Genomic DNA, 14,996 nt, shown 5'->3' on the forward strand with positions numbered 1-14,996 from the left:
ATCTTCATAAGCATCTCCGAAGCACATAGGAGTGTCTCCCCCTGGTATGGTGGGCGTATCTGAAGGCCGAAATGCGATTACATAAATCACTCTCTAATTTCGACCAAGAAAATATTCAGGAGCCAATTGAAAGCAAAAAGTAAACTTGTTTTCACTTAGGGCCCCTTTCAGAGTGATTGATTGATGAGTATTGGCGTTCAATAAAGTAGGCTATCTGTCTAATGTCTCCAAGCTATTAAAGCTCATATAGGCTTCTGCTTTCATGCCGTTTTTTTTATCTAAGCATGTGCTGGTAAGCAATAAGATATTTGCAATGGAGAGATTTAAGTCTGCAAGTAAACCAAAATAAAAATACTCATGTATAATGATAAAAAACGGGTTGATTCACTGTGATAGACATTCCTAATTGATGTAGGCCTAACTGGCTTGTGACTTCACTTATTTTTCTTTTGTTCTCATGGATTTACTCTGCACCACACTGCATGTGTTTCACAACCTGCTGCAGACGGGATTATATCATGTAAGAGGTTCAGCAAAGGAACCCCATCAGACGCTCAGTAGTCTTGGCGTTCGAAATGAAGTGTTTGCTCCCTCTGCCGGGTAAACCAGTGCACAAGCATCACCTGCTGTATTTAGTAAAAGCCGTAATGTTACGAAAGTAATACAAGTGAATGTTATATTAAAAAGTGTCCTGTTGCAAATTTTCACTAACAATGAGTTCATAGATTACAGACGGATATTTTCGCTTTACTTGAGTCGCTCAAAATGTGTTACTTTAATAGGAACCACTTTCCAAATACAATTAAACGAAAAAACACCCGAAAGACACAAAACTATCCAATTCAAACTGAAGTGTGACAAAAAACATTTTAACAAGATTGTGATTTATTTCAAGAGAAAAGAAAAAAAAAGCTTTTATTTTACAAAACTTTTGTAGAATAATGAATGAAATGTTCAAATCAGGCAACTGGGAGGACACTCCTTAGGGGTCCTAAATGCTTTAACGCGCACATGCGCACAAGAAAATTCCTCTTTCTCGGTGGACGCAATGGCGGACGCAGAGTAAGTGTTTTCGTCTATATGAAAATCTAAGTACATCCAGTGTTTAAATGATCATCATGGTTAATTTTACAATCCAAATAGATTGCATAGTGTCCTTACTTCTATATACTCATCGTATTAGTTAGGAATACCTTTGTTTTTGTGATAGAGATCACTTTATTGAAATGTATGTGTAGTAGCTTTACAACATGGCTGTCTCTGTAGCCTCTGTGCATTTAATACGTGGTATATTCACCTTTTAGAATATACAGTAAGTCAAGATAAGTGTGTAACAATATTGCCGACTGCTATGCAACCACACATGCTTTTTAGACACGTATGTTAGCACTAAATGAGGTTTGCCAACACGTACTGAAGCCGGTAAATGACAGGTTAGCTAGCTATCAGCTACTCACGACAATGTGGGCAGCTTCTCCGACTTAAGTCAGGTTTCCCAGGTTGTTTCATTTTCTCAGTGTTGCCTGTTTAGTCCTGACGGTATGTGTATGTCCTAACAGAAAAAAGGTTCCGGCGGTCCCTGAGAGCCTTTTGAAAAGGCGAAAGGCCTTCGCTACCATGAAGGCCATGCGCATCAAGAAGATGCTGGCTGACAAGAAGGTAAGCTACATGCTTGTGATTTGCCACATGGAGTCATACTTTTCTCGAATAGATGATATAGCAAGTGTCCCAATTTGTTATTGGGTTTCTGTAATGTTGTACTTAATGCGTGTTTACAGGCCCGCAAAGTGACCAGGAAGCTGATCTACAAGAGGGCTGAGAAGTACCACAAGGAGTACAGACAGATGTACAGGCGTGAGATCCGCCTGAATCGCACTGCTCGTAAAGTGGGAAACTACTACGTGCCAGCTGAGCCTAAACTGGCCTACGTTGTTAGGATCAGAGGGTGAGCAGTGCATTTTATACAAAGAAAGAATTCATACTAATAGATCTGCATTATATAAATTGATTGCATATCCAACATGTTATTTCTAAATGTTGGTGAAAATGCATCATCTACTGAGTGCAGCTGTATGCTTCCTCCAGCACAAAATCTTATGACAAGGATGTGTTTGCCTGGCAGTTTAGATATTATGTAAAGCCAGGTAAGACACAGATTCAATGTCTGGATACTAGGGTTACTGCTATGATGACTCTCAGTTCTCAAATTGTGGTTAATGATGCACCCTCTTTCCCCGACATATCGACCATGGTGATGCACCTAATGTAATAAGCCAATTATGTCTGAAACCACAATATATACAATCTAACACAGAACTGTACACATTTGTGAAACCACATGCTAATCATTGTCTGTGTTTTTGTTTTCTAGTATCAACGGTGTCAGCCCCAAGGTCCGCAAAGTCCTGCAGCTGCTCCGTCTGCGCCAGATCTTCAACGGTGTGTTCGTCAAGCTGAACAAGGCTTCAATCAACATGCTCAGGATTGCTGAACCTTACATCGCTTGGGGGTAAGGCTGGGATTTGTTTTTCTTTACTCTGCTCTTAATACTGAGCATCAGAAGAATAGTGCACTCTTAGTGTGGTCCATGCAGGATAGTCCTGTATGTCACTGTGTGCTGATGCTTACCGTGAAGGTGAATGTGTCTCTGGAATGTGGTTGATGATGCTGAACTTTTTTCCCCATCTTATCGACTATGGTGAATCCTGACTGAAACTAAGCCAGTTTTGTCTGAAACCACATTCTGGGATGCTTTCTGGTACAGGACAGCGTAGAGTATTAACACACCTGTACTTGGAGAACCTTCGCTGCTGTAAACTTTATTGTGTAGCTTAATTATGAATTGTCTTGAAATTAAAAGATCAGGCTGTGAAACTCCACTTCTAACTAATCTCCTGAACTGTAAAGTGAAAGTTAATACATTCACGATGGACCTGTTTGTCAATCTTCTTTACTGATGACATTGAAATCATGACCCTTAATTAAATGCACACAATGCTGCTCTGCTTTTAACTTATAATGCTAAGTAGAATAGAAATATATGTGCTGTAATCTCATTGCACTAGCTAAAGCATGGCCATAGAAAGTATAGCAGTGTTGCATACTTACATTCAGCTTAGCTTAACAGGGTTAATAGTGTTCTGCTTTTTTGGGGACCACTTTTTCTCAACACCCTGGTTCAGTCACCCCGTGAGTCTTTCTGTAAATGCACTGATACTAATGCTCTTGCCTTATATGGGCCTACTGAAAGCATTGTTTTAATGCTTATAAGTGGAACCCATGTCACTCCATACCATGCTGGTTTTACACTACATCAACATGTCTCCTCTGCACACAGCTCCCCCACCATCATGAAAGTGGAATCAGGGAAACTAGAACCAGTTTTTAAGTTGTCCTGCATCTTGTGAAGGCATGGTTGCATGGAAAGAGTACGTCAAAGTCAGTCATGTGAAAAATGCAAGTTGCAAGTAATCAAGCAGCACCTGTATGTGATCAAAACAAAGTCCCTGCAGTGCTCATTCCTTTCTCTTGAAGTTTGTGGAGTCTCCTGAACAACACTGCAGATGGTGAACAGATCACCATCAGCAGCTCTGTACAGCTTTTATGGAGGGTAATGAGTTAAAGATAAAACCCCTGGTTGTTTGAGTCTTTTGTCGTGCAGATGGAGATTTAAATATAACACTGCTACAGATGAATGCAGCATTTGGAGCTCAATCTTCTGGTGTGTTTGAAGAAAAAACTTCAGCTGCACTGTGCAAGGAATTAATGCTTGTACGTGTAGCACATATGCTAACAACCCTGTCACAGCAGGCTATAAGCCTTTGATCATAAATTGAATACAGAATCTAATTTCACCCCTTAAACACTACATTCAGCTCTCACTGAAACATCCTGTCAAACTGAACAAAAGACATCCAAAGAGGATCAGTATCAAACTCTGGTTATGAAACATGATTAGTAGGAGCACATTTTCAGTTGTTTTCATACCACTAATGTTCTGTTTTCCCTCAGATACCCCAACCTGAAGTCTGTGCGTGAGCTCATCTACAAACGTGGCCATGGCAGGATGAGAAAACAGCGCATTGCCCTCACAGACAACGCTCTGGTGGAGAAGGCTCTCGGTAAATGCATCTTTTTACTTATAACACATCACAAACACACATGAAGTGATAACTGTTTGAGAGAAACCTTCAGGTTTTGATTTAGGATGACTCTTAAAAATCATGGCCGTATACAAGTATTTTGTTTTAATTACTTTATTTACAAGGTACAGCTTTGAAAGCAGACTCATAACTTAAAGATGCTATATTGGATCAACATTAAATAAAGTCAAAGGGCTGCACGTGGTTTATGATGCATACTTTTTTCCCCGTCTTATCGACCATGGTGAGAAAAAACTGAAAACTAAGCCAGTTTTGTCTGAAACCACTCGTCAGCTTTAATCTTTATGTGATCTATTTAAGACATTTACCTTGAATGATCAAACATATTTGTTTAAAAGTTACTTGTCATGAGATACAACTAACCTTGCGGAAATGTAAAATATTAAGAACGGATTACTCCGTCAGTTTGATTGGAAGAAAATTCTCAATCACTCTTGTTAAACTGTGAAGTCAAATTTGCCTAACACACTTTTGACCTGGAATTGGCTCTGTATATCAACCCCCATCTTTCTTTACCTCACTTTGAAGAAACTATAGTTGAGTCTTTGAACATCAAGCGTGTTAAACACCCTACTTTTTGATCCACAGGCAAATATGGCATCATCTGTGTCGAGGACCTCATCCATGAGATTTTCACTGTTGGAAAGAACTTCAAGCCTGCCAATAACTTCCTGTGGCCCTTCAAGCTGTCATCACCCCGTGGTGGAATGAACAAGAAGACCACACACTTTGTGGAGGGAGGAGACGCTGGCAACAGGGAGGATCAGATCAACAGATTGATCAGGAGGATGAACTGAAGCTGTGGTGAGTCGTAGGTCTTATCAGCAAACGTTGCTCATGAGGTGTGGTTAGTGATGCATATTCTTTTTTCCCCATCTTATCGAATCTGGTGAAAACGAGCTGAAATTAAGCCAAATATGTCTGAAACCACATCTGAGCTTCAGAACACTTCAGTCTGTGCATGAGGCACAAAGGAAATCATGAAAGGGCAAAATGATCGAAATGTAGATGAGATTTGAAAAAGCCATACAATTAAGATTGTTTCCCATTTATAGTGTGGATTGTCCTGTTACCTCTCTTACACTACTTAAGCAGTGTTGCCAACTTCTCAGTGAGGAAAGAAGCTATTTTCTGTCCTAAAAGTCGCTAGAAGTTGCTAAATGACGTCATCACTTAATTTGTATTATTGAAATTATAATGAACGCTGTAGGAGTGACATGTAACGATGAGGGAGAGACAAAAAGAGGTTAAACACCCTAAATGTTTTTATAACTGCACTTAAGAGCCTACAACAAATCAAAGTAAAACGTGACATTTTTCAACCATAACATTTTCAAGATGTTTAAAGTATACAATCTACATTAACTATCTAAATGGACCAATAAGAGACAGTAGGCAGGATCAGCCAGCAGTGTCTTCATACATGGGTGATACATTTGCAGTCTGGATGCTGAGGTGAATGCCTCCTGCTCTGAATGCAGCTATGAGGGACTCAACAGCATCCACTGCTTGTTGAGTAGAGTAAGAATGATGTTTTCACATCAGTCTCCAAAAGTGTCCATTTAACACCAGAAAAAGTCCCTCATCACTTGAAGGAGTCTCTAGTGGGGTCTGAAAACTTGCTGGATATAGTGACAAAGTCACTAAGTTGGCAACACTGTACTTAAGAACTATTTTTACACTGGACATTTAACTTTATCAACAAATGTGTATATTTACATTACACTAAGGTGTTAACCTTAGCTAATGGATGTTCTTTGTATCAGATAACTAATCTCTGGTGTTTTTTCCTTTTTTCAGGTTTTCAAAGGACTCAAAATGTACAATAAAAACAAGGAAAAAAAACTCTTGGTCTGTCATTATTTTGTCATTGTGTCATTAAATTAACGAATGTGCTGTTATACATACAACCTAACAAACACAAGCAGATTATAAGCCTCTGAAATGTGTATTTAACAGTGATGGTGAGGACTAGTTTAAAAACCTGAAAAATACTGAACATTAATTTTTATGTTGTACAGATGATGCTTTACTAAAGAATATAAGAAGTTATTATACAGTAAATTGAAGTAGTAGTTATATTTGATAACAAACTGCATGAAACGTTGACGATACATAATGTAACGTTCAAACCAAGTAACGGTGAAGCTTGTTTCCATGACTACACTGTGACTCGTTAGCATTTCGCTGCAGCAGCCTAGCATAGCTGCACGGAGATGACCAGCTCACATTTCTCTTCATAATGAGCAGCTCTCTGTTTCACCAAGTTATTTAGGTGTCTCTATTTGTCGTCGGCTCCAACATGATGACTTTCCAGGTTAACCCGTCGCGACCATCCAAAGCAAAGGTGTTAATATCACAGGGAAGCTCAAACTGCAGCCAGCGCGGCCCTGCTGTGACTGAATATCCAGGATACAGGAACTTAAGAATGGGAGCAGATGGAGGACCAGCCGCTTTCAGGCAAAATAGGCTCGTAAGGAAGCAATTTCCTGCGATACAACCGTTGCACAGTAAGTATGGTTGCCCCGAAATACCTGCTACACATCCAGATGCTGCAGCTAGCTTAACGGTGTGTTAAATGGATGCTGACCAACAGTCATCTCTGCAGAGTCCAGGGACTGGAAGGACCTGGTCAGTGACTTCATTGTTGGAGGGTAAGACCTGGAGGATGCTTTTTCATGCAAACATATAAACACAGAATCATGCAAACATATAAACACAGAATAACTTGATTAACACATACACAATGCATTTTTCATATTACTTAGTGGTGCGGATTTTCTTGAATCTCTGTGTTGGGATGACTGGGTCTTACTTCTCTCTCTTTTCAACATGTGTAGGTCACCTTATTTAGCCACAGATGTCAAACTGGAGTTTGAAAACAGTGACCCAAAGGAGGACCTCTGTGGCAGACAGTTTCTGTTTGATAAGAGATGTAAGAACTGAAGAATAGGAGCTTATCTTTTTATATTACAGGTGATAAAGGTGAAGATAGAATATGAGCTATTATTTCGTCTGTCAGAGATGTGTTTAACACTTTTGACCTTAAAAATGGACATAATGTGAGAATCCTTCCTGGATTTAACCCCATTGGACAGTAGGTGGCGCTATTGTCACATGTAATGAGCAAATGTCTCTTTTCATTGCATATACACTTTACAACTTTACAATCAGATTAAAAGTTATTGATTTAAGCAAGTTATCTGCTATTTCCTCTTTTTCTCAAATATCAAAGAATCATTACTTGAGCTGCTTGTGCTGCCTCTCTTACTTTAATTTATTTTAGGTACAAGGTTAGAGAGAACCAGAACTGAGATTCCTCCGCTGACAAGGGACTACCATGTGCACAGACCTGGCAACCTGCATCCCTTCGGAGTGTCCAAGGAGCTGTCCCACAGCCACGTACAGCGGCCCTTTACCCTGGGGTAAACGCTGGATTCATGTCTCAGTCCGGTGGTTTGAGATGCCCTCTTCAAAGCACATTTACAGAAGCAGCTGCACAGATTGCAGTAATGAGACCGAGTCGCTCTGTGATATATGACAGGAATATGAAATGAGAAGAGGGCGGACAGATAGGATTAATACTGTAACTTGTTATTTATCTGTCACAAACAGAAGAGTTCAAGCTGTTGCTTAATGTTTGATATTCTGGTGACATGGGGTGCATGATTATAGCTTGCATTATTATATTGCAAAGTCAAGAGATAACAGTAATTAAATGCAATTACTCCTTCAGTTGTGGGAACAGTTTGGGTTGATAGCACATTTTGTAAATAACAAAACTCTGCCTTAACTTTCACAAAGTACATAAACAGTTTCTGAACTTTGAGAGGCATGGAAATGTTATTCTGCTCTTCTTAAAGGGAAGTGGTACTGCACAGAAAAACACCAAAATAAGTAATTCAAACATCCCATTGTGTGGACATATGTAACATATTTTAAAACCACAATTTCATCAGAGTGGGGACGCTGTGTAACACATTTATAAAAACAGAATTTGATGGTTTCAAAATCTTAAACCCTATATTTGACTGAAAATAGTGCAAAAACACGATATCACATTTTGAAACTGAAAGATGTGATTGTTTTATGAAAATATACTCTCTTTATAAATTTGATCCCTTGATCCCCTTTGTTGTTATTGCTGTGTCATGATGCTCCAAATGTCTTAAAGGTGACAAGTCAGGACTGCAGGCAGGCCAGTTTAGCACCTGGACTCTTCTACTACAGAGCCATGCTGTTGTAATACGTGCAGAATGTGGTTTGGCATTGTCTTGCTGAAATATGTTAGGTCTTCGTGAAAAAGGCATTGTCTGGAAGGCAGCATATGTTGCTCCTAAACCTGTATATATTGTTCAGCATGGAGCCTTCACAGATGTGTGAGCTACCCATGCCATGGAGCTACCCATGCCATGATCCCCATACCATCAGGGACGCTGGCTTTAAACTGTGTGCTGATAACAAGCCGGGTCCCTCTCCTCTTTAGAGTGGAGGACACAGCGTCCATGATTTCCAAAAAGAATGTCAGATTTTGATTCAGCAGACCACAGGACAGTTTTCCACTTTACTTAAGTCCATCTTAAACGGGCTCAGGTCCAGAGAAATCGCTGGTGTTTCTGGATCACGTTTATTTATGATTTCCTCTTTGCATGGTACAGTCTTAACCTGCATTTGTGGATGCAGCAACAAATAGATGTGAATTTGAGCCCATGCAGTGATTTCCACTACAGTCATTTCTGGTTTTAACGCAGTGCCACCTGAGGGCCTGACGATCTCGTCCATCCAGTCTCGGTTTTGGTCCTTGTCCCTTTTGTACAGAGATGTCTCCAGACTCTCTGAATCTTTGAATGATATTATGTACTGTAGATGATGCAATCCACTAACTCCCTGTCATTTTACTCTGAAGAACATTATTCTGGAACCGCTGAACTATTTCCTCACCCAGTCTCTCACAGAGTGTTGACTCCCCTTCCCATCATTACTTCTGAGATACTCAGCCTCTCTGGAGTGTCCTTTTTTCACCAGTCATGTTGCAAATTGACATAAGCAGGTTCTTTTGTTTGTTTTTTCAGTGTTTTCTTGACCCTGTCCCAACTCTTTCCACACATGTTGCTGACATCAAACTTAATTTATTTTTCATAAAACAGTCAAATTTCTCCACATTTGACATATCCTCAAACAATATCTTTAATTAAATATCAGATGTAAATTATTTGCAAACCATCAAATTCTGTTTTTATCAACATTTTACACTCTTATGGAAACGTGGTTGTACATAACGCCCTCATTTCTGTCTTACAGGTGCCCTGAAAGATATGAGCTCAATGCAACTCCAGAAATTCTCTTTCCAACCACTTTGGTCCTCAATGGCCGAAACACCTTCTCAGTGGGGAACTGCAAGATCAGCAGGTACCTTCGCCCTTAAACCAAATCAGACCAGGCCAGTCAATAATTCTCTTAATTATTCCTGAGCCCTGTGCCTCTTGTCCCTTATTTCTGTCCTGCAGGCCTAAGGTGAATTACCCTACCTACACTCTGCAGACTGTTAGAGAAAATCAAAAGAGTGAGTTGTTTTGAAGCGTTCCCTGTGAAGCCTTTAAAGTCTTTGGTCAGGTATTTGTTGCTCTTGACAAGTCAAGTCAGAAAGTCTTGTTGGCAAGTGAAAGAGAGAGTTCCTTCAACCTGTCCAGGTGTTTGTTGATTTATTGGCAGCAAACATGTCGTGTTTCATGGATTTTGCTTGTTCAAACAAAGTGGGGCAAGGGGCCACATAGAGACAGGCTGTGTTTAGAGCTTTCAGCTGCTGTTGGGGGTCTTATTTTGAACTTTTGCTCCAGTTTAAACTGCAGAAAGCTGCTTTTTCTCTTTCACTTTACATTTCTGTTTCAACTTCCTCCATTACACAAAATCTGTAAAGCAAAGTCAATTATCCATGGCTTGATCTCTAATTGATAAAACTTATCAAATGAATTCTACTTCACACTGAGCCTTTATTCTTGGAGGATTTTTATCTCTGCTAATTATGACTTACACAGCTGAAACCCAGCATGAATAATTAGCCCTTACATTGTACTTTTGTTTCCAGTGTTGTCTTCCTAATAGTTCTTCTCTCCCTTCATTTTCTGTCTGTCTGTCTGTCCTCATCTTTTTGCTCATAGACCAACCCTTTCCAGACCCAATGATCGGAGCGCCCCGCTCCTTCATCCACAGGGTCACTGAGCTGTCCTCTCTGGAGGGGGAGACAGTGAGACAAGAAAAGCTGAGGAAAATGAAGAAACACAGGAAACCACCATCCTGACAATCACCTTCTCCCGAGCCATACGGGTTAAGGATCAAAACCTTGGAGTCTGTGCCAATGAGGTCAGAGCAAAATAAAACACTATGTGCACCGTGCTCCTTTCGGTGTCTTCTTCTTAGCGCTTGTTTGTCCTCAGTGACGTTAGTTGCCTGCTTAACATGGCTAATCTTCACATTTTGGGATTCCTGACCTGAGCTCCTCTCCTTTAAAGATTATATGCAGTATTTACTATGGGAAATCGCAGCGTTTGCTACCAAAATAACTGCTGAAACTTAAATCTAGTACAAAGTATTTTTTATTCTGATGTCACAGCTGCATGAAAATATATTTATTTTACCTCTTAAATGGCTTGTAATGGCTGTTATGTAGTACTGCCATATTTCTCCATGTATCACCAGTATGTTAGGATGCTGTCAAGATTGGACCTCATTGCAATAGTGTTTGAAACATTGCTGTTATATATTTATGAAGCTTTGTTGAGTAAGAGGAATATCTATGAACATATTACATAGTTTAGCAAAACCATTATTGTGCCTTGTTGAACGTCTTCCTGAAATTGAATAAATTATTTTTGTTATTTGATTCCTTTGTCCTGAACTTCTTACCTGTTGAGACTATCTTCACTGGAGGAACACCAGCTAATAAAAAGAGCTGCCCTTTTGGCACACACACACAAACACACACACACACACACACACACACACACACACACACACACACACACACACACACACACACACACACACCACATATCGACCAGCACCGTTATGTGAAAACATGAAATACAGCAATGAATTATCTTCATTGCAGATCTACAGAGGAGACAGAAATGTGCCCCCAGATCCCAGAATGTGGTACTTTCCCACATAACACATTGTTTTGTTGCTGTATAGGGGGCAGTTCGTGTCTCTGAACAGTCTTCTCTTTGTTTTGACAATTGTCTTTTTGTTGAAAGAGGAATGAAGACTTCATCATGGTTTGAAGATTTGGCAGCAGGGATTCGATTTTGCACCAATTCAAACATTTGTGATAACACAGTTTGGTTCCCTGGTGTTCACCTCTGCACATGCAAACCCCAGTGCAAACGACTAGAGCAGAAAGGCAAGCATCATGATTATATGATTATAGATGAGTGAATTCAGAATAACAAACCTAAAATGGAATAAAGATATTCACCTGCTGTCATGTAGATGAGAATCACAGACGATGTTTGACCAAGAGTGTAAAGCGATGCGTCACAGCTGCAGATGTAGCTTAAGGCAGTGGAGAGTATAACTAGAATGCTCTACAACATACAAAAAGAAAAAAGGACAAGACCATTGACTGGATATTAGAGGTGAACCTGGCTTTAGAGTACAAAAAGTATGTTGAAGTGACAGAGCAGTAAACCTTTAGTTTCAAATGCCAGCAGGGGGCGACCTCACTGGCTGCAAACAGAAGTTTGACAGATAAATGTGAAGATGACTCTTCCTCTCAGCTCTTTTTTCCCACTGATGTAAACATTTCCTGATAAATTCATGATCTCAAAGTTGAATTCAGATCTTCTACGGAACATCATGATGTTCATTCTGTAGATGATGGTCCCCAGATAGAGTTAAATAGACATCACAGCAGGGAGTGCTTCATGGCCTATGCACTTGTGATTGACAAGTTGCATAGGGGGGCTTGACTTTGGAACTGGATTTTCATAGGAGAATGGTTCAAGTCCATGTGTAGTGTTTGTTCTGATCACTCATGTATCAGCAAGTTTGTGAATAGCACAAGTAGGTGATTCCCTGGCCTCCTGGAATACATCAGTAATAAGTGATCTGACCACCATTCATAAAACAAGTGTCTTAAAGTAGTTTATTCTTCAGACCTGACAAAGCTTGCATTTTCACTTCTCTACAAATCAGTGTAATGATGATATTTATTGCTTATGTGAGGAGTTTTTAGCTGGGCATGAAACAAACTGAAATGAATACTGATGCCTCTATATGACCTTTAACATCAAACTAAACCATACTAATACCAGTAACAGATGCTGGCAGGCGGTGTCAGATCAGACATTTGCTCAAACAGCCTTTATTCACACTTTCCATTGCAAAGATTCACACATTGATATGTTTGAATGTTAAAAAAACAGCAAGATAAGATTATTTTATCAGGAAACCTTACTCATGCCTGCAGTAAAGATCAACAAAGAGATGAGAGGTGCCACTTTGCCATCAGGGGAAGCCAAACACCACACAAACTGAAAGTTCCTTACAGGAGCTTTAAGCTTAAACTTGATTGAACCCGTTGATTCACAGTGAATCACTGGTTTCTTTTCAGTTTCACACCAGAGTGGATCCTCTTTGTAACTTGGAGTTAACAGTGAAACTGAGACCACCAGAAACAGCCTATGGGCTAAGAGATTACAACTTCACATCCAAACATCCACAAATCAATGAGTGACACTAAACCTCCTTTAAGTAGTCGAGCTGGAGACATAGAAGAATTCAGAACAGTTGCACGTCAAAGGTATGACCGAGCTCACCTTTTATTCTGAATGTTGTTTATTTGAAGAGAGAGAAGTTTACAAGCCTCCACTAGATAAAGAAACGGGTACTATCTTGTTATGTGTCATCAGTCATCTCCAGGTTTCAGAAGCACATGCATAAACAGCCAGGGCGTTTAAAGATGACTGTGCTTTGCAGTCTGTCGGTGAGAGATTTTTAGTGGAGGATAATGAGGGAGGCGGATCAAGATGTCTTGATGATCTGTTAGACTCTTAAGTGGGTGATTAAGGTTTGTTTTTTATTTTTCTAAAATCTCCATGTGGTTAAACAAAACTGTTGTGAATATGAAACCCTGCTGTTGAATGAGTTTCATTCCAGGGAGTGTATCCCTCCTAAAAACAAGTGTGATGTTGTCAAATGTTTGGCTCTGTTTGTGTTCCTCCCTCTCTTTCTGTGGATGGTGAGGTGTGCATTTCAGGGGACGCTCAGTGGCCTAGAAACACAGAGCCATCCCCTTATTCATGCTAAGTGAAGGGGCTGTATTCATGCTCAAATGGAGGCTGGGACTCCCTCCTCTTACAGAGTTTTTACCGTCCCTTTCAAGTGTAGTGAAACAAAATGACCTGGAACAAACAGTCAACAATGAGGGCTTTAATAAGAGCTGTACTGAGGCCTGCCCAGCGCCGGTTTATCGTTTCACTGTAGTCCCACTGAACTCTTAACCAGGACACAGTTCAGTACTTATTCAAATCAGGCGATGTTGGTAAATAACATAAACACACAACGTACAGGCTCTGTGTTTTTGTGTTTGTTTTTGAATTATATTTTCACTCCGTCTTCTATGATATTTGTAACAGAAACACAAGATACAGGTAGAGTCTGGAGTCCCCGGCTCAACCAGTGCCGTAGTGAAGAAAAGCCAGGTTGTGTTACTGTTTTCGCCTGATTTGATGTTGTGCCAGTTGAGTCTATCAGCAGGGATCAGAGAATGTAGCCTGCGTGCCAAATTATAACTTTGCCAACACTTCAAATCAAATATGCCCTAAATATGTTTGGGTCAGTATGAAAGGAGAAGAGCCAGGTCTGCTCCGGGGACAAAGATCTTTTTATGTTATACAACAAAATGATGAAGTGCAGTTTATTGAGCTCGTGCATTAACAAGAGTTAAAGCAACTTGATTAATAATATTTAAAACAACAATAGACCTTTTAAGTGTCTTTAAGCTTGTTGTTTTGTTTCTCGAACCTCACTCTTTTTGGTGCTATGGTTCAAATGTCAGCGTTTGCTGAATTGCCTGACATGAAATAAAAATGAATTTACTCTGGTTTTAGACTCTTGGGCAGACAACACAACATTTGATGATATTGTGTCATGACATCATTCACTCTTTTTTTGTAAACAAACATTTCTCACACACAAACATCATCATATGGAATATTTAAGAATAGTTTCCCCACAGTATTCTTTTTTTTTAACTTTAGCACCATGAAATTAAGGTGGCCTGCTCACTCTATTCATGCAAGATTTGTGCGTTTTAAGCAAACTTTTAAAAAGAAATGGTAACTTTTAGAACTAAATCCTTAACACAGTTAGAGACCCTGTGGTGACCTTTTCACCTTTGATGAAAAACCTTTGCCGGAGAGTGAGTGTCAGATGAAGTGATTGACAGCATACTGCAAAAACACATTATTTCTTTCTTCATTTTCTACAGCAGAGGTTCTCAGTAAGTGGCTCATTTAACTGTTAAAATAAAAAAGTACTTATGTATGTACATAACAAAAACAATGAGGAGATAAGCTGCACAGTTTCATCCACAGGGGGCAACAAAGTCAAAACAAACTGAGAGTTCCTCACAGGAGCTTTAATGAAAGGCCATCGAACATCTGCTGTGAAGCCCTCAATGTGGACGTTATCCTTTCTAGTGGAAGGCTTGATAACATGAGGTTATCCACCGGGTCATGCTCCATCTGTGAATGTTTTCTCATGACAACAGAATACATTTTTTGGCATAAAGTAAGCCGAGGTCAATAAATGCTCATTCTTTTATGTTATAAT

General features: G+C 39.8%; 2 protein-coding genes and 4 non-coding genes across 8 annotated transcripts; all 6 read left to right on the plus strand.

The window, feature by feature from the left end:
• Positions 1-980: 980 nt before the first annotated feature.
• Positions 981-6,000, plus strand: rpl7 (ribosomal protein L7). Its single transcript, XM_034706532.1, has 7 exons — positions 981-1,062; positions 1,560-1,659; positions 1,779-1,945; positions 2,372-2,509; positions 4,012-4,121; positions 4,752-4,967; positions 5,964-6,000. The coding sequence occupies exons 1-6, from the start codon at positions 1,049-1,051 to the stop codon at positions 4,958-4,960; spliced, it is 738 nt and encodes a 245-aa protein (XP_034562423.1). The 5' UTR covers positions 981-1,048; the 3' UTR covers positions 4,961-4,967; positions 5,964-6,000.
• On the plus strand, positions 2,207-2,296 carry LOC117829429. Its single transcript, XR_004634629.1, has one exon. It is a non-coding gene; the product is annotated as a small nucleolar SNORD12/SNORD106 (small nucleolar RNA).
• Positions 2,652-2,743, plus strand: LOC117829428. Its single transcript, XR_004634628.1, has one exon. It is a non-coding gene; the product is annotated as a small nucleolar SNORD12/SNORD106 (small nucleolar RNA).
• On the plus strand, positions 4,341-4,432 carry LOC117829424. The gene has a single exon (XR_004634625.1). It is a non-coding gene; the product is annotated as a small nucleolar SNORD12/SNORD106 (small nucleolar RNA).
• On the plus strand, positions 5,005-5,097 carry LOC117829423. The gene has a single exon (XR_004634624.1). It is a non-coding gene; the product is annotated as a small nucleolar SNORD12/SNORD106 (small nucleolar RNA).
• Positions 6,001-6,311: 311 nt separating the features above from the next.
• si:ch211-171b20.3 lies at positions 6,312-10,556 on the plus strand. Of its 3 annotated transcripts, none has more exons than XM_034706531.1 (7): positions 6,312-6,673; positions 6,760-6,817; positions 7,004-7,098; positions 7,450-7,588; positions 9,465-9,572; positions 9,671-9,677; positions 10,322-10,461. In XM_034706531.1, exons 1-7 carry the CDS (start codon positions 6,466-6,468, stop codon positions 10,343-10,345), a joined length of 639 nt encoding a protein of 212 aa, XP_034562422.1. In that variant the 5' UTR covers positions 6,312-6,465; the 3' UTR covers positions 10,346-10,461. The 3 variants fall into 3 exon arrangements, with proteins under 3 accessions (XP_034562422.1, XP_034562420.1, XP_034562421.1); XM_034706529.1 differs by having other exon boundaries at positions 6,314-6,673; positions 9,671-9,726; positions 10,322-10,556; XM_034706530.1 differs by having other exon boundaries at positions 6,317-6,673; positions 6,772-6,817; positions 9,671-9,726; positions 10,322-10,556.
• The last annotated feature ends 4,440 nt before the right edge of the window (positions 10,557-14,996 follow it).

Source organism: Notolabrus celidotus, chromosome 17, assembly GCF_009762535.1.
Source record: "Notolabrus celidotus isolate fNotCel1 chromosome 17, fNotCel1.pri, whole genome shotgun sequence".
Taxonomy (NCBI): domain Eukaryota; kingdom Metazoa; phylum Chordata; class Actinopteri; order Labriformes; family Labridae; genus Notolabrus; species Notolabrus celidotus.

Excerpts from the sequence above, each read along its gene's own strand:
- rpl7 (XM_034706532.1), top strand. Across the intron at positions 1,946-2,371 it reads TACGTTGTTAGGATCAGAGG|TATCAACGGTGTCAGCCCCA; the intron begins GTGAGCAGTGCA and ends TTTGTTTTCTAG. Across the intron at positions 2,510-4,011 it reads GAACCTTACATCGCTTGGGG|ATACCCCAACCTGAAGTCTG; the intron begins GTAAGGCTGGGA and ends GTTTTCCCTCAG.
- si:ch211-171b20.3 (XM_034706529.1), top strand. The coding sequence starts at position 6,466 with ATGATGACTTTCCAGGTTAACCCGTCGCGACCATCCAAAGCAAAGGTG. Across the intron at positions 7,099-7,449 it reads GTTTCTGTTTGATAAGAGAT|GTACAAGGTTAGAGAGAACC; the intron begins GTAAGAACTGAA and ends AATTTATTTTAG. Across the intron at positions 9,573-9,670 it reads GGGAACTGCAAGATCAGCAG|GCCTAAGGTGAATTACCCTA; the intron begins GTACCTTCGCCC and ends TCTGTCCTGCAG.